General features: G+C 33.0%; 1 protein-coding gene across 3 annotated transcripts in view; it reads left to right on the forward strand.

The window, feature by feature from the left end:
- The window catches only part of KCNT2 (potassium sodium-activated channel subfamily T member 2), a 304,909-nt gene that overhangs the window by 91,264 nt on the left and 194,731 nt on the right, over positions 1 to 18,914 (forward strand). For all 3 annotated transcript variants that reach the window (XM_037496318.1, XM_054690179.1, XM_054690180.1), the window contains exons 2-5: positions 1,050 to 1,129; positions 3,505 to 3,604; positions 13,089 to 13,137; positions 15,463 to 15,522. In XM_037496318.1, coding sequence (XP_037352215.1) covers positions 1,050 to 1,129; positions 3,505 to 3,604; positions 13,089 to 13,137; positions 15,463 to 15,522 — 289 coding nt within the window. The remainder of the gene's footprint in view (positions 1 to 1,049; positions 1,130 to 3,504; positions 3,605 to 13,088; positions 13,138 to 15,462; positions 15,523 to 18,914) is intronic.

The raw sequence follows: 18,914 nt of genomic DNA on the forward strand, positions 1-18,914 counted from the left end.
AGCACCCATAGTCCTCCACCATATTCCACTGGGCACCATCACCCCTATGCTCTCCACTCCATCCTAACCTCCTCCTCTGTTAGCCTCAACTCTGCAGTCTGATTTCTAGTGCTTGTTTTGGCTTAATTTTATCTTTTTTATTTTATTTCATATTTTTCTTTATGCTCCATATTTGAATGAAATCATCTGGTAATTGTCTTTCTCTTTTTTGACTTATGTCATTTAGTATATTCTCCTCCAGTTCCATCCATGTTATCACAAATGACCAGATTTTATTTTTTTTCTTTATATCTGAGTTCTATTCCTTTGTGTATATGTGTACCATATCTTCGTTATCCACTCATCCGTTTTCGGGCATATAGGTTATTTTCATAGCTTGGCTGTAGTAAATAATGCTGCAATTAAAAAAGGCATGTGTGTGTCTCTTCAAATTAGTGCTTTTCCATTTGAGGTGTTGATACCTAGGAGTAGGATTGTTAGGCCATACATTAGACCTATTTTTAATTTTTTGAGAAACCTCCATGATGTCTTGTATAGGGGCTTGACTAGTCTCCATTCTCACCAATAGTGTACGAGGTCTTCTTTTTCTCTACAATCTGGCCATTACCTGTTGTTTCCAGTCATTTTGATATAAGTCATTCTCACAGGATTGAGGTGATAACTCATTGTGGTTTTGATTTACATTTCTCTTATAATAAGCAAGTCATACTAATTTTTTTCAAATATCCAGTGTATTCTTATGATGGGGAAAATTATTAAAACACCCATTCAAAATTATTCCAAAGATACATATTAAAGACTTTGCATTATTGCTATTTCGAATCATCCATATTACTCTTTACATTCACTAATACAAAGAATATAATTAAAAAAAATATGATATTTGAATGGGTTATATCTTTAAAATTAGAAAGTAGCTTCTTTTTCCAAAAACTCAGTAATGTATTCAATTTTCTGTGGTTCATGTTAAAAGTACATAGTGTATTAAATAATTTATTTTTCTTTTCTAATTATTAGTCTTTAATTATGTTTTCATTTTCTGTTTGCAGGGTACAAGTTGAATTCTATATGAATGAAAACACATTTAAAGAGAGACTAAAGTTATTCTTTATTAAAAACCAGAGGTCAAGTAAGTCATTTACTTTATTCCACTGTCTATATGTTTGTGTATATATTTCCTCAAAAAATTCTAATTGTTTAAACTTTTGCAAAATATATTTTATATAGAGGAATAAAATTTATATTCTTGGCAGCCAGGCAATAAAAATTTAGAAAACTATAGTTGTTGCATCTGGTTTGGATAAGGTTTCTTAAATATCTTTTTTTTTAAAGATTTATTTATTTATTTATTTGATACAAGAACTGGGGTACAGGTTGGAAGCGCGGGAGGGTGAGAGAATTCACCGGAGCCAGAGAGGGGTGCAGAACAGGCAGACAGACCAAAGACACTGCTGAGGGGAGCAACGGGTGAGGCAGGAGAGGTCTGCTGCGCCATGTGGGGTTCTCCCTGGCCGGTGGGGAATCGAACCGGCGCTGCAGAGTCTGCGGACAGCTTCATGACCGCTGTGCCACTGGGGAGGCCCGGTTTCTTAAATATCTTTAATACTCTGCATTCTACATTGATAAGCAGACTTTGATTAGACAATCTGGATTAATATCTAAATGATTAATATCAGACAAATTTGGGAAACATTCCAATTTAAAGAGAATGTGAAATTAGCCTAAGCACTGAACTTGTAAGTATCTTCAAGATTGGAGTATCAGTGATATTTCATACTCCCAATAATACCACATATATTTAAAATTCACATATAATGAACATATATATTACATCATTGTTTAAAATCTCAGCAAGCAAAGCAGAGGTCTATATTAGTTTGATTTAGACTTTACGCTCTCTGAATTTTGACTTCTTAATCCTCTTGCCATGGTTTAAATTAAATTGTGCATCTGCAAGTATCCAAGGAAAAAGCCTGAGTTGTGAGAAAATTACTCCTAATACTGACATTAGGGAATATTTTAATATTTAAGGCACATTAGATAGCAATTCTTATGGTATGTTGTATCAGGTTTAGCTGGTAATAGCTAATGTCTCTCTATCCTGATGTTTGGAATTTCCACAGAAGCCCCAACAGATGTTACCTAAACAGTCACATAATATTAATAAAAGTTTCCTTGATTGTTTTTTTTGTTTGTTTTATTTATTTTTTTTTTTGTGGGACCCTCGCTGTCGGCTGGGGAACGAACCAGCGCTGCAGAGGCTGCGGGCAGCCCCACAGCCTAGTGCTCAACCTCTGCGCCAACAGGGGAGGCCCACAGTTTCCTTGATTTTAATACTAACAATGCTATCTCTCTTTTTTTATTATTTTTTTAATAAATTTTATTTTTATAAGACCAGAAAAGATTGATTGATTACTTTAATATTTGTCAGTAACTAGATTTAACCAAGCAGTCATTTGAAAAGACCAATTCTATAAAATCAGTGTAGTGTCCTTAATAGCTTAAAAGATTTTATAAAGAAGCTAACCCCATAAAATGTAGCTAGCATTTTAATAGGAAATCCTAGGAAAATGACACAATTCATGAACATTAACCTTTTGCTTTTAAGAAATGTTATCTGAAGTATACTCACATATACCAGAGTAAAAAAAAAAAAAGACATTTCATTCCCAGATTTTATTAAATAATAGTTATAGGAAAACCTTTCTGAAAATTTTATTCATGATGCATAAATCATATATACCACCTAATAATTACAGAAAATGTAATGCTTCTATTAATCAGATTTTAAGCATGTTTTGTTTAATCTTAATTACTTTTCTTCATCATTATGACAGATTGCATAACTGTGATCTATACAGTTTCAAAGATACATTCATGACAGTCTTAATTCCCACAAAATTTTTAATATTTCATTGGAATTTTAGTGAAAAGTATGACTCAACTGGTCAAATTGTAAAATGTTTGTGTGTGTCAGTATTCCCAGCATATGTTATTATGATTTTTCAGTAATCATATGCATTTAATATAATTAAATATACAATATATAATTATACTATGATTTTAATTTCTGTATAATCATACATGCAAGGCATTCTGAAAATACAATACTTATAAATTCACGTGTGACTTTGTAAGCAGCTAGATTTTCCGCTTAGCTAAAATTGATTACACAATTCATTGATATATAAAATACTTAAACATCTAAGCATATTCAAACCGGTCTTGGATGAACATGATTTTTGTGACTTAACCTATATTTACTCTTATGTATAATGTTCATTGTCATTTAGAGTTCATGCATTTTGTCAGTCTCACTTTTTGTTTCAATATTCAGTTAATTAAAATTCAACTACCTAGAACTTCAGAGTTTAGACAATTATGTTATTGTAGTTTCTAAATACAATTTAAGTGCTGTATTTAAAGTTGATTTTTTGACAATTCTTTTTATTCTTTTGTGAACTAAGTTCAAATGAACATCAAATTTTTGTTGTTTGTTTAAAGGTCTAAGAATACGACTGTTCAATTTTTCTCTCAAATTATTAAGCTGCTTATTATACATAATCCGAGTGCTGCTAGAAAACCCTTCCCAAGGAAATGAATGGTAAGGTATCTTTGACCTTCAAAAAAAATCGTTTGATTGCTTTGAATTAAATTGTTATTTTAAAAGGTGTTAATGTAGAATTTGTTTTCTAGAAAGATGTTTTTGGGTTTGTCACTATTAAATTGATTCAATAATGCATTAATTTGATCCTAGGTTCTTTTTTTTTTTTTTAAAGATTTATTTATACAAGCAGTGGGGTATAGGCCAGTGGCGCGAGAGGGTGAGAGAATTCACCAGAGACAGAGCAGGAAGCAGAACAGGCAGAAGGATCGAAGTACACTGCTAAGGGGAGCAGCGGAGGAGGAGACAGGACAAGAGAGGTCTGCCGGTCTGCTGCACCATATGGGAATCTCCATGGCGGGCCGGGAATTGAACCCACGCTGCAGAGACTGCGGACAGCTTCACAGTGCTGTGCTCAGCCCGCTGTGCCACCAGGGAGGCCCCCTAGGTTCTTTTTGTTGTTGTTGTTTTGTTTTGATTTATTTGTTTATTTACACAAGCACTGGGTACAGTCAGAAGTGCAGGAGGGTGAGAGAATTCACCAGAGCTAGAACGGGGAACAGAACAGGCAGAAAGACCGAAATACACTGCTGAGGGGAGCAGCTGGCGGCAGGAGAGGTCTGCGTGCCATGTGGGACCCTCGCTCCTGGCTGGAGATCAAACCGGTGCTGCAGAGGCTGCAGGCAGCTTTGCATCCCAGTGCTCAACCACTGCTCCACCAGGGGAAACCCCCCCTAGGTTCTTTTAAAGCATTTCTTCTTTTATTGTTTATTCTCTAAGGCCAAATAGTAGATACTCACCCATAACCCATAATGTTTTTGTTACTAGCCAAAATACAAGTAATTGTATATGTTAGTTTCTTTAAGGACCCAAATACCTTTCTGCTTTACATATACTTTCTAAGATTGACCTATATTCCTAAAGGGTTACTCTGCTGTATACCAGCTTTATAAGTATTTTCAGTTATACTCTAGTTATTACTCTTGACTAGAAACACCGTGGCATTCATTGTGAGGCATGGCTATATTAAATCTTAACTAGCTTGTGTAGTTCTTTATCTTATATGATTTAAATGAATTACTGATTTATTTTATTGTATTTATTCATTATTGTGTGGCCATTATAAAATTGCATTTGTATTTATTTATGGACTTTCCTTTTTGGACTCGGTCCTAGGAAAAGTTAATGATATGTAATGGCCCTAATAATTTTTATATCATGTCTTGGTACCCTGTCTATTCTACTCATTTTAAAATAATTTTCAAAGTAGAAAACTTAAATTTAATGGCTACCTTCTGTACAATTGTTTTCATGTGGAGGCTTACCCTATGAAAATTAAAAAAAATCAAGGAAAAATGGAAAGTCGGAACATAATACGAATTTAAATGTATTTGTGGCCCTTCATATTTAGATTGTGAAAATAAATGTATTTATTAAAATGTTTGGAAATAAGTTAAAGATTACTAAGTGAAATTTTATTATGTAATATCTTTTTAGAATTTCTTATAAATTAATTTATTAAATGAAATAGAATTAGACTCTGTCACTAGATTGACTAGCTTGCATGCACCAGTCATATTGCTGTAACTGAAGATATAGTCATGAAAAGCAAAATTCACTACTCTCAGCAATTTTCAACCTGTAAAACTTTGTATATTTCAGAGTTCTTGGTATTTCCTGGCATTAAAGTAATTGTTTCCAGTATGAAAATCCTTCAGTATACACTTAATTCTACTATTCCCACTTTACCTTTAAAGAAGCAGAAGTTTGCTCATATTTGCTCTCTGCTTTGAGATCCTCAAAAATAATCCTTTTATACATTTTCCCTGTTTAACTCAGTGTCCACAGGAAACCAGCACCTTCCCATTCTCCCAAATTCTACTTGCATATTTATCTATTCCTCTTGTGTATTTAATAGACGTTTCATTTCAAACTTGCCATGTTCCATTTATCTTCTGTCTTCTTACATATCACTAAGAAGGAATGTGAGTTCCCCAAACCCTCTTCTCCTCACAGCCTTCCACGTTTCAGCTGATAGCAGCTGATCTACAACTGAGCCATAACAGTTGCTTGGCTTTATCTGTGGAGTCATTTTGTCTCATACTCGGCAGCATGCGCCGCCTCCTTGGAAAAGTCTATTGTTTTTCCTTCAAGATACAGCCATCGTACAGTCACTTCTCAGTGCCACTACTGTGGTGGAAGCCACCTTTTCTCACCTAAATCTCTTTTTAATGTAGCAGCTAGTATTTTTCTAAAATACAAGTTAGATGTCTGAATGACAAAGTGCTTCCTGTGACTTAAAGACCCCCTTTTCCCCAGTGACTACTCCTACTTCTCGTCCTCCACCCATTTTGCTCTACTCCCATTGGCCTCTTTTCTCTGTTCTCTCTGTCTGGTATTTGTCTTTCACCAAGTAACATTAGGCACACTTCTGCAGATATTTACTCAAAACCCTGTTTTCAGTGAGAGCTTAACTAAACATCCTGTTAGAAATTGTAATCTCCTCATTAGACTCTCTTGGATACTTAAATAAAAAATGTTTTAATTTCCCTGTGCTGCTGTTATCACTTTTGTTGCTATTTTCTTTTCTGTATATTCCTTGTGGATTGCATGGATACTCCATGATGGCATAGATTGTCTGAATTCTCAGAACCTGGCACAAGTTAGGCACACTGTAATTACTTATTGAATGAGCAACAGACTAAAGGGGTGAATGAAGGTTCTTTTTGATTTGACTTTAACATACCTCCTCTCATCTACCTCCTATTTCAGCCATGCCGACCTACATGAAGCGAATTATACATACTCTGTTCTCCTTGCATTCAGGCCTTTGAACATTTTGCTTCCTCTTCTTGGACCTGTTTTCCACAACTGCCTTTAGCCTTTTATTTTTTGTTTAGGGAATTATTTTCTTTCCATTTTATTGAGATATAAAATTGACATCAAGCACTGTATAAGTTTAAGGTGTACAGCAAAAAGATTTGACTTACATAAATGGAGACATGCTCGCCACACTAAGTTTAATTAATTTATTTAGGTGTTTAACATGTGGAAAATAGTACTAATTTAGAGGAAATTAGCATGGTTAATGAAAATCATTTTGTAAAGAATTATTTTTTCCCTCTTTTTATTTTACACAATTGAAAACCCTCCTTCCCGCCTTTCTGGTAACTACTAATTTGGTCTTATACGCTAAAAGTTTTTCTTTTTTCTTTCTTTATTTAGTTAGTTTGTTTTTCTCTATATACCACCTAAGTAGAGTCATGTGGTTTTTTTCTTTCTCCATCTGACTTATTTCACTAAATACCCCCAAGGTCCATCCATATTATTGCAATTGGCAGCCCTATTTTTTTTTTAACCCACTTCAAGACCCCTGGACTTTTGGAGTAAAAGTTGATTGGTTAGCACTTAACTGAAATTCTTACTTGACAGTGTGACCTCGAATACAGTTCCACTCTGGTTTAAGAGTGGCTTCTGAAGATTCTCCAGACATCTTGCTCAAACTTCTATTGCAGTAATTAACAAATTGCTCTTGATTTTACATTTCACTTCTCTGTTCCCTCTTCAGTCTCTCTCAGAGCAAAGACTATCTGTATTTGCTTTCTGCAGCTTCCATACTTAGCAAGGTATATGTAGGGTCATGAATGTTGCTGAATTAGTAGGTTGTGCTCATCAGTTTTAGTAAAAGTGTGGTACTGTTAAGATGATTGAAGACCTCTACCTAGAGATGTCAGTGCATATTACATTTATTACATTTTTTGTCAGTGTGCTAATAAAAATGGTTCACATTAAATTTTTAAGAGCATACCAAAATGTTTTTAAAATTTGGTGATTTATTAATAAAGTGTACAGTGGGGAGACCTGAAAATCATAAAATAAGGCATTACGGCATCACGGCATCTTTCTACTGGTTAGAGGGCATTGGTAGGTGACTGCAGAATAAAATCGTATTATTTGAAAACATTAGGAGAAACAAAGTTTCCTATAATTAATTTCTATGTCATATTACTAAGAATATTCAACTATAATTGTAGAGGATATACATTTGAAAAATCATATTACTGCCATTAAAAAACATAACAAAATAACTCATGGCTCCATTTTGAATACAATGTTCTGTTTAGTTCCCATTGTCTATGCAGTATTGGTTAATGAAAAACAGAAGTGGCCTTTATGGGCACAGACTCTATTTTGAAATAATGAGGCTAATTCAACATAGAGATTTATTTAATTAGAGTTTCTGACATAATAAAGCTGCAAATACTTTGTACTGCTTTGCTTTATTTTTAATTCCCTTCAAGGGGTCAAAACTGATATAAAAATGTTGCAAAGTATGGACACATTGAAGGATATGAAAAAAAGTTTACTGTCAGTGTATGAAATTATGCAAATGATAAACTATGTTGTTTACAAAGTCTTTAGTAAATGACTTAAAGGTGATAGCATAGGAAATACACCTCCAGTGTGTAGTTTATGAATTTCATTGAGAGATGAGCCATCAGCATTGAGTCATTGCCTGCTGGTGCTTCCAGTTCTGCACTATCAGTCAAAATTCATGCATCCCTTTCCACTTTAGAATTTGTCAAAATGATTATTAATTTGTAAGATCAAGTGATATAGACAAAGATAAGCACATGAATGTATTTATATTTCATGATACTTGAATTTGCATTTAAAACCATGCCTGTTATAGCAACAGGTGTATTCAGGTCACATTCAATTTTAAAGATAATTTCTTCTTTAGGATAACAACTATTGAAAGAAGTAATTAAATTAAATCATAAACATTTGATGATTATTAGGAATGAATCTCACAATACAGGATTACTTTTCCTTTAATGTATATTGGTTATGGTATAAAGTAGTACCAAGTGTTCTAACATATAATCTAAAAAATAAAAAAAAAAAGTTTATGAGAGACTAGTGCTGATATTCCTAGTCAATGTGACCTTTTCTTCATATGGTGTTCACACACATACACGCACACACACACACACAGTGTTATATATGTTATCCACTTTATTTTTGTGGTTGTGTGCTGTCTCTGCTAATACCTACAAGTCCTTTGAAGTCACTTTCAGATAGGTAGAGAGAGCATTGCAAAGGTATGTAACACTTCATAAAATTTTTGGCTAACAAATAGCAAGCATCGCTTTTACTTGTATTTCATACTCAGCTCATGTGAGAATGTCACATTATCATACTTGACACAAGGCTGAGAAATGTAGCCTTCGGCTGACATGTGACTTTTTGCACTCAACTCTTTACTGTGGAAGGAGAGAATGAAAGTTGGTACAAAGCCATTGCTGCCTCATCCAATATATATGTGATTGAGAGACTCTTAAAATCCATCCTCTCAAAGAGTGGGCATCCTGTCCTCTTTGTAATATCACTGATGGTTGGACCTCTAATCTTGTATCAAGCATATCAAGTATTTTGAAAGGATTTATTAAAAAATCTTCCTAATACATTTTCAAAGCTATCATGCTTTAGTATCCTAGTCAACTTGATTTTATACACACATTAATATTTTTAAGTCTTTGAAATGTGAACCTACTGTCATGCCTTCTACTAATTTCTTACCATTTGTTGTGGTGAGGAGAGTTTCATAGTTTGCCTCTCTGGTTACGATAGTATAATTTTGTCATTACAGTACAAGACTGTATAATTTTGGGGGAAGTGGGTCATTGAGTTCATACTGTGTTTTTGACCCACAAGTTCTTTGATAAGATTCTATTCCCAAATATTTGCTCTACTACTTTGACATAATGCTTTATTTGCCTGTTAACATACTCATCCCCTGACTTCTATTTCAGATCTTCGTCAAGTTAACTGCCAAAGCTAATCTGACATTTTTAGCAACTACTTTCTTACCTTTAGGAGACACCATAAGTAAATGGTTCTTCTAGTTTCCATAATGAGGCTTCAAGCAAGAATTTCATCTGTAGGCTTAGTCTAAGAATAACTGAAGTGTTGCATTTGATATTCGTTTTTTGTTGTTTTAATGTTCTTTCCTGAAAAGCATGGAATTTATTCTTATTTTTATGATTTTATTAATGGAGCATGATTATTGTAATATAAATACATATGGCAAGGTAAAGGTAGTAGGAATTTCCTAAAATCTCAACAACTAGAAATAAGTATTTTTAGTATTTTAGATGACCAATCTTGTAAATTCTCCCTCTATAAATAAATGTATGTATAACACACTACTGATATAATTTGGATAAAGTAATATACATCCTTTTATCAGTGCCTTTTTTTCTCGTTTTTGTTATATTGGCTGTTGTTGATTTTGATGAGGCTACTTTAATTCTTTTATTGTTGGATATTGAGATAGATTCTACTTTCCTGCTATAAATAATACTGCAATAAGTCTTCCTGTACTGTTTCTTCTTTGCTGATTCTCCCTAGTGCTTTTAGTCAGTGGAATTAAAGCTTCAATGGGGGATTGACTTTCAATGGTCATTTGTTCTGGACATTATATTGGAATATACCAATAATCATTCTTTTTCATGATCAATCTATTTCACAGTAGTTTGGGCACTAGTATTATGCTGGAATTCATTTTTTTCTATGTATCCAAATTAGTGCTTAGTATATAGGTGAAAAGACATTCTATTGGAGATCTCACTTTACACTGATCTTTATGTATTAAAGATTTGTAGAAAATGCTTTTAGGGATTATGAAACCTATTTCACATAGCCTAGTATTATGCCCAAAAAACCTTTTCTTCAAAATATTATTTAAGTTTAAATACTCTATATTTCAAGACCTAACAAAACAACATCCTAGCCCAAAGGATAAGGAGTTTAATATACCAGTTTTACTAAATCCATGTTAATTAACAAATTCCCTTTGAAAATGTTCACAAACGTAAAAGTCACACATCATAATTCTCCATAATTTGAGATCTTCTGAACTAGTAGTTTTTGTAATGTGTCATTTTTCTATCTATGAAAACTATGCAGAGGCTATATCATAGTATACATATAGCGGAGTATACATCACTCTGTACTCCTACATAGCTTCTTGTGGTCAAATTTCTCAATGTCACTGAGAATGCCAGAGATATATCTTGGAAAGGACAGTGTTGCTGAGCTTATCAACCAGTTCTGCTTTTACTGGCAGGATCCATTTGTTGATCTTGAATATTTAGCCTACTATATGCATTTACTCAGAATGTTATTGGGATTACAATACTGGACAGAGTAGACATACTGTTGCATCTTTTGGGAATTTCAGTTTAGTAAGGAGAACTATTAGGTGTAAGAAATACACCTACACATAAGTGTAAAATTACAATTGAGATGAGTGGTAGGAGAAGTATGGTGACGTGACATGGCCCAAGAGATTTGTGACTACATCAATCAGTTGGAAGCTTCAGAGAAGTTTCCCAGAGAGAGAACTGAAATGAAAATGATGAAGAAAAACATGTAAAATGGGTTGTAAAAGGAAGGAGCACAAGGGATGAATAAAACTAAGAATGTTATGTAAAGAGTTTTGTTCTTTATCTTAACAAAAGTGCAAGACCAGTACACAGTACACAGTAATCTAACTTGCACTTAGGAATAACTGATGTAGAAATTTGGAGAAAAAGTGTAGAAGACAAAGGGAGGTGCATGGTCTCAGTTGGAAGACTTTTATAAGACTCCAATATGGAAACGGTGGTTTAAATTAAAGTGGTTGTAGTAGAGATGAAGATAGGTAGATAAATTCAACAGGCTTTTGTTGGGAAGAATTGAAGAGGCTTAGCTAATAATGGATTAAGTATTTGCAAGTACAGGAAAGTATCTAAGATGATGTACAACTTTTGGGTAAGCAAACATAAGGGATTTGGTGCCATTTACTGAGATGTGAAAAGTGAGAAGACCAGTTTTCCCCAGAAAAGTTACAGGTTTAGTTTGGAACAGTCAAAGATGTTAATCACGCTCCGTCTTCACTGGTTGCCCTATTACATGTATCATTCGTATACATGTAATATTTCGGGAATTACAGAGTAGGCTAATATACTAGCTGCTTTCTTTCTTGTTAAAGGTTACCATTTTAAAAAACAATATTTTGAAGAGTTTATTGTTCTTTTGTTATTGCTATTACCAAAAAATGACTTGAGGATTAAAAAAAACGCACAATATTTAATGAGGTACTTATATATTTCATTGCTCTAACCAGTGAGTAGGTTTGTTTTATCCTGTTTGTTATTTTGGCTTCTTTATTTGCACTTTGTGGCCCTTAATATAACCATTTTTAATTTTTTCCCCAAATGCAATGCTCTATTCTTTTTCCAACAACCACAATATAATAAGCATCTCCATCTGCATGTGCCTGAACTTCTCCTTGGTGGTTACCTCATACTTAACGAACTCACATGCTTCCTCCACCATCTCTATGAACATGTCTGCCAAATCCTAATAAATCTTGTCTCCTGCAAGTTCCAGAGCCTCATTTTTAATTGCATACCATTCTACCTGTTTGACCACAAATAGTTCAAATTCATCATTTCTAAAACCATTTTCATTATTCCGTCTATCTCCACCCCAATTTGATTTTTCCCTCAATATGTTTTCATAGTTTTATGGTTCATTGTTCAGATTTAGGAAAAGCTTAAAATGATACTTGATTTTTTTCTTTTCCTCACTTGTCTCAGCCAGTCAGTTGATGATTTCTACCTTCATAGTTTATCTGGAATCAAGCCTATCTATTCCTTTCAGCCAGACAAAACCTCACTCTCAGCTTTCCTTTTGTATTTCATTCACATCTTAACTGAGAAAGTGTCTTTCAGTATGATATCTCTTTGGCCCTTGCTGCACATTCTTACTCACTACTTGTAAAACATATTAACAATTATAGAATTCTTATGATCAACATCCTCCATCAATCCCTTCATTTGTTGCTATACAATTCTCTCACTATACTGTCCAAATTTTCCCAATATTTTCAAAACATCACATATTCTGTCAAAATTTAAATATTTATTACTATTCTAATCTTGTGTGCACATTCTTTTATGACTTTGCTAACTCTATAAATTCTTTTGTCCCACCTTTTTATCTTTTATAATAGAAATCACCAGCTGAGAATAACTCCCATTTGATTCAAATATACATAAATACTGTAGATAAGGATAGTATATGATTTCTAAGAGATATTTAAGGACATTTCTGCATAGGATTAAAAATTGATTTTTCAATGGTGAATTGACGAGGTATGAGTCCTTTCTATCCTGTCATTAGCACTGTTTAAAAAAGGTCCCATTCATTTTTCATTATTAACGCGACACTGAAAAAATAGAAAAAGGGTTTCCCATAATAAAAATATATATTATCAGAAAAGAAATTAAGTAATATAAAAGTTTTCTAATTTTAATTTTGGTATTTTATCATCTTTTTATGTTGACATTATTTGAATAATTTAAACTTCATTTGAAATTCAAAATGAATGTATTTTTCACAATTTTAAACTAACATCTTATTCTTTTCATAGGTCTCATATCTTTTGGGTGAACAGAAGTCTGCCTTTATGGGGCTTGCAGGTTATGTAAAATTTTACTTTATTTGCATACTATTAGATTTGTTTATCTTTTATAGAGAAATGTTATTGGAGAGAACATTGTTGATGTTAAAATTGAGTTTGTTTTGTTATTTAAGTAACATTGATGCTCATCTTAGACTAATAGTTTCATTCCTTTCCTTGTTTGCCTGAGTTTTACATTCCACCTTTTGAGAATTTCCTCATAGTCAGGGTTAGACTTCAGAAAGCTTTAGAAAGTAGGGAGGAAACTGAAGTAAATCAGTGTCTAAGGCACCACATGTTCCTCACACTATTTTAGGAATAATCTTTGGATTGATTTAGGTATAATCATCAATCAAAAGCCCATAACCATATTTGCATTTTTCACTTTATGTTCTCAACATGTGGAAATGGGAGGATCTCAGTATAAAATTGTCAAATGAAACAAATGAATGGTTTCTATTGCCAATAGTAAAAGCTCAGTCCCTAAGCAGTTAAGTTTGTCAATAAAATAAAAAGTACCCCCTAGCAAAGGAAATTCTGTCTGAATTATATGGTTGAGGTGTTTCCCCAGAGTTGGCCTCTACTTTGTTCTCTTTTCTATTGAATTTTACACCCAACAAACATTTTTCAACTTTCTATCACCTCTGCCCTTGTCTTCTTCCTATACTCTAAGTTTTCAAAAGTGAAAATTATTTAAAGAATAGTCACTAACATAAAAAAATAGAATTGTTTAGAAGAGTGCTGAATCTGGAAGAAATAAACCGTAAGACACTGTTTATGAGTAACTCTAAAAATCAAATGCATGGTTTGTCTTTTGAAGTTATAATGATTGAGGAATCTGTACTTTTTATAAGTGATAATGAATCATTTTAATTACATATGCTTTGTAACTATATTATGTAAAGCCAAGTTTTTACTGTGTCTGAATATTTCATATTTTATTTGGGTATTGAATTTATTTTGTATTTCATTACACTGACTTTTGTTGCAGTGTCACAATTATCCTTATTTAAGTGTTCATTAAAACACAGTCTTTTAGTCTCTGAGCTAGATTCCTATAGTATCCTTCAGTGAGGTACATATATAAGGTAGGTTAATATTTTTATGAATATACAACTGAAGACATATTTCATTCCATTCAAATTACTTTTGTCTAATAGTGGCATTTTAAATAATGGCATTAATACTTATTTCCAAATAGGATTTTGAGTAATCCATGTAAAAAGTGTTCTAGAGATCATCTAATATTATGTACCTATATAAAAAAACATGGGTGATTATGATTTAGAGGTCTGTGGAGAAAAATCTAAGGGGTGTGAGTTTTCTATTACCGTAATGCTTGGCTCCTTATGAACTTATTTTACTTATATTGCTGTGCATTCATGTTTTCTATTATCCTTATGCTTTAATAATCGCTTAAATCCAAATTATTCCAATAGCAGGCAAACCTGAAAGCTCTAGGGTATCTGATTTTCTTATATGATTGTCAAAAATCTATAAACAAATAAGTTAGTTATCTGAGTCATTTCTTGTTTATTCTTGCTTATTTTGATTCTACTCATGCATTCCAATTTGTTTTGAGTGTTTAGTGCATAATAATTTGGATGTTTTTCTAGTTAAGTTTTCTGTTGCAATGCATAGGTTAACTAGTTCATCAGTGATAATTTTATATATATTTATATACAAAATAGAGAGCAGAGGGAAGGGTGGAAGTTTGTCTGTGAAGATGTGGACTAGCACTTCCAGATGCAAAAAGTTAATTGGTTATGAAGTTCATTTAAATGGAATTTAAAAGTATCAAGAAGTACTGACATGGACTCTTCATTTAGTCTTTAGTATTTCATTTTGTTTGGAGTGGGTGGGAGGATGGAACATGGTGTTCAACAATGTCTATATTCTATTATTTTATGAAGGAAACTGCTGTTTTTGCCATGTTCTGGAGAAGGTGGTAGCGTTGGTAGAGGGCAATTATTTGACATATATGGGACAGTTGTGTGTGATTGTGTGTATTAGTAACTTACACAGACATAAGAACCTATAATACAAATTCAAGTCAGTCTGACGATTCTTATTCCACACTTACATTTGAGATAATAAATACAAACTATTTATTAAGGAGTATTAGAAATTACAAAAGCTAAATTTTAGTACCTGAAATAACTTGCAGCCTATCACCTGTCTATAGAGGGTCAAGTACAACATACTGCCTCCTATCTCACAATTTGTATGTATCATACAAATGCATGTGGATATATGTACAATCATATGTGTACATATATGAAGTCAATAATATATATTTTAAGTTTATTGAATGTTCTCATTAAGATAAAATTTTATATTTTAGGTTTCAGTGGCATTGATAAGTCTATTTGAAACAATACTGCTTGGTTATCTCAGTTATAAGGTAAGTTATTTTAATTAGAAGTTTTCTGCTGGTAGAACATACTACTAGCATTTACACAGTATTCTATTTATAATTCATACCCAGGGGATAAAGCAAGCTTTTCTAAAATCACTTTAATTATTTTGGATCTCTTCAGTAAGTGATTAAAAAAAAGACTTTAGTAACATAGTAATGTTCTTCTAGGTGGCTTAAAATACTCTTACTGATTCCTGTGGGTTAATTTACCCATTATATGTGAGCTCACATGAAGCAAGCAAATGGAATGGTCTGGCTTTTTATGTTCTCAATCTCTTTTACCAATCTGTACAAAAAACATTGCAGGAACAAAGATATGTTTGTTATGGATTGTTTTAATTAATTCTCTTATTTTTTAGTGAAACTTTGTTCTAACACAATTTAACAAATACCGATTGAGCTATTTCATGAATATTTCTACCATGTGATTGTTCTTTTCTCAAAAAGTTTAGAATCTAGAAAAGAGGATAGGTTAGGTAGAATAAAATTATATTACTGATAATAACATAAAGTGGAATATTAAAGTCCTATGGGGGTTCATGGAGAGAGATCATATCATAGGATGAAAAAATTCTCTACTGTTGTAAGGAAAATTCTTAAATTGGTGATTTCTATTATAAAAGATTAAAAGGTGGGACAAAAGAATTTATAGAATTAGCAAAGTCATAAAAGAATGTGCACACAAGATTAGAATAGTAATAAATATTTAAATTTTGACAGAATATGTGATGTTTTGAAAATATTGGGAAAATTTGGACAGTATAGTGAGAGAATTGTATAGCAACAAATGAAGGGATTGATGGAGGATGTTGATCATAAGAATTCTATAATTGTTAATATGTTTTACAAGTAGTGAGTAAGAATGTGCAGCAAGGGCCAAAGAGATATCATACTGAAAGACACTTTCTCAGTTAAGATGTGAATGAAATACAAAAGGAAAGCTGAGAGTGAGGTTTTGTCTGGCTGAAAGGAATAGATAGGCTTGATTCCAGATAAACTATGAAGGTAGAAATCATAAACTGACTGGCTGAGACAAGTGAGGAAAAGAAAAAATCAAGTATCATTTTAAGCTTTTCCTAAATCTGAACAATGGGCTATAACCATAAAACTATGAATAAGGGTTTTCCAAAAAATATAAATGGGTTGGTTTAATCGTGAAAAAAAATAGGATGTTAAAAATGTTAAAGAAAGAAAAATATGTTGTATGAAAGTATGTGAACTATTCAGGTTTAGTAAGGAACTTGAGAAAAACTATTGAGTTTACAATTTAGGAGTTCATTTGCTAGTTACTTATAGGAGACTAGTTTCAATAAAGTACAGCTGAGGGTAATAACTGGGGAAGGAGTTCATTAGAATAAGAAGAAGAATGAGACAGTGAAGATTTTTTTAAAGATTTATTTATTTATGATACAAGAACTGGGGTACAGGCCAGTGGTGTAGTGGGTGAGAGGATTCACCAGAGACAGAGTGGGGAGCAGAACAGGCAGATCTACTGAAATACACTGCTGAGGGGAGCAGCAGGCGAGACAGGAGAGGTCTGCTGCACCATGTGGGTTGCTTCCTGGCCAGGGATTGAACTCGTGCTGCAGTGGCTATGGATAGCTTCATAGGTTTTTTCTTAACCCCTTGCACCAGGGCGGCCCAACAGTGATTTTTTGATGATAGAAAAATCAGCATCATTTAAATGTAGGTAGAGAGGATTAAAATGGTGGATGAAACAAGATTTATAAAAAGTAAGGAAAGGATAAAATAGGAGCCTGATTAGCTTTGGAAATAGTCCATTACTTTTTTAAGAGCACAGAAGATGGAAAATGGCACCTGAAAGAATATTTTGAAGCTATAGAAGAAATGAAAGAAGTTAATAGTAGTATAGACTAAGATATTGAATGATTAAGGATCTTTCAATTGTTAGTATGCCTCCTTGTTAAAATAGGTACTCTATAAATATAAATCTGGATTTTAGGATACTTAGATAGACACAATAAAAATTAATTCTTATCCCAGATTTTATCTTCTATGATCCTTAGCATTGACGTATGTGATAGATATTTCCTGATACACAAAAAGTGACATACTGAAAAATTAGCTTGATGTTTTTGGTAAATTAATTAAATCCTTCTAGTATAAGTGTATAAAAAATATATAAACCAGTCAAAATATGGATCTGCATCTGTGATTGTAATTGCTTCACATTTTAGCTTAAAAGTCTCATGAAATTAACCTTGGTGCTTTGCTAATGGAACTAGTCCTAATTTAAAAGTCACTTAAAAACTACAAACTGATCAGGGAAATAAAAATCAAAACCACAATGAGATACCATCTTACACCAGTGAGAATGGCACATATTAAAAAAAAAACTAACAACAACAACAAATGTTGGCAAGGATACGGAGAAAAACAAACTCTCCTACACTGCTGATGAGAGTGCAAACTGGTCCAACCACTATGGAATGCTGTGTGAAGATTCCTCAATCTGCTAAAAATGGAGCTTCCATATGATCCAGCAATTCCACTCCTAGTATCTTTGGTGTCTACCCAAAGGACACAGAAACATTAATTCAAAAGGATACCTGCACCCCTATGTTTATTGCAGCACTATTATACAATATGTAAGCTATGGAAACAACCCAAATGCCCAAAAATAAATGACTGGATCAAGATGATGTGCTACATATATACAATGGAATATTAATCAGCAATCAAAAGAGAGAAACTCATGTCCTTCGCAGCAACATGGATGGAGCTGGAGGGAATCATACTCAGTGAAATAAGCCAGGAAGAAAAAGAAAAATATAGGATGGTCTCACTTATAGGAGGAAGGTAGAGGATCCAAATAAGGGATCAGGACAAAAAAAAGTAACTATCATAAAGTGAAAATCAAAACCAACAGGCAACTATAAACCAGCAACATACTTCAGGAGGGCAGAAGGGAGTAGGATTATAACAGGGGTGGGAAGAGCGCAAACAACTATGGTAATGGCTCATGGGTGAATGGGTGGTAGGAATTTCACGGGAACTATAACTGAGATGAAATTGCATACATTGTACAAAAATGAAAAATGATGTAAAAATATATAAAATAAAATTAAAAAAATACAGATTCAAGATTTTCCACTGCAGTCATTTGATGCTGACTTTTCTAATTAATTACTTCTTACTATTTATAAAACTAGAACAAAGAATTATAAGACTTAGTAGGCAGAGTTAGATGGTTTATACTATTTCCATTCTGACTTTCATAAACACCAATGACTTAGAAGGAGGGGAAATGGATAGTAGTTAAGTTCTGTATGCTACAAAGAAAACAAAGGATAAAAAGGAGTTTTGTGACAATGGAAGGATGTTCCTGTTAATTACCTTTATTTTCGGTCACAAAT

This window comes from Talpa occidentalis, unplaced genomic scaffold (genome assembly GCF_014898055.3).
Source record: "Talpa occidentalis isolate TD23 unplaced genomic scaffold, MPIMG_talOcc4v2.1 talOcc4.8, whole genome shotgun sequence".
In the NCBI taxonomy this organism is placed as follows: Eukaryota; Metazoa; Chordata; class Mammalia; order Eulipotyphla; family Talpidae; genus Talpa; species Talpa occidentalis.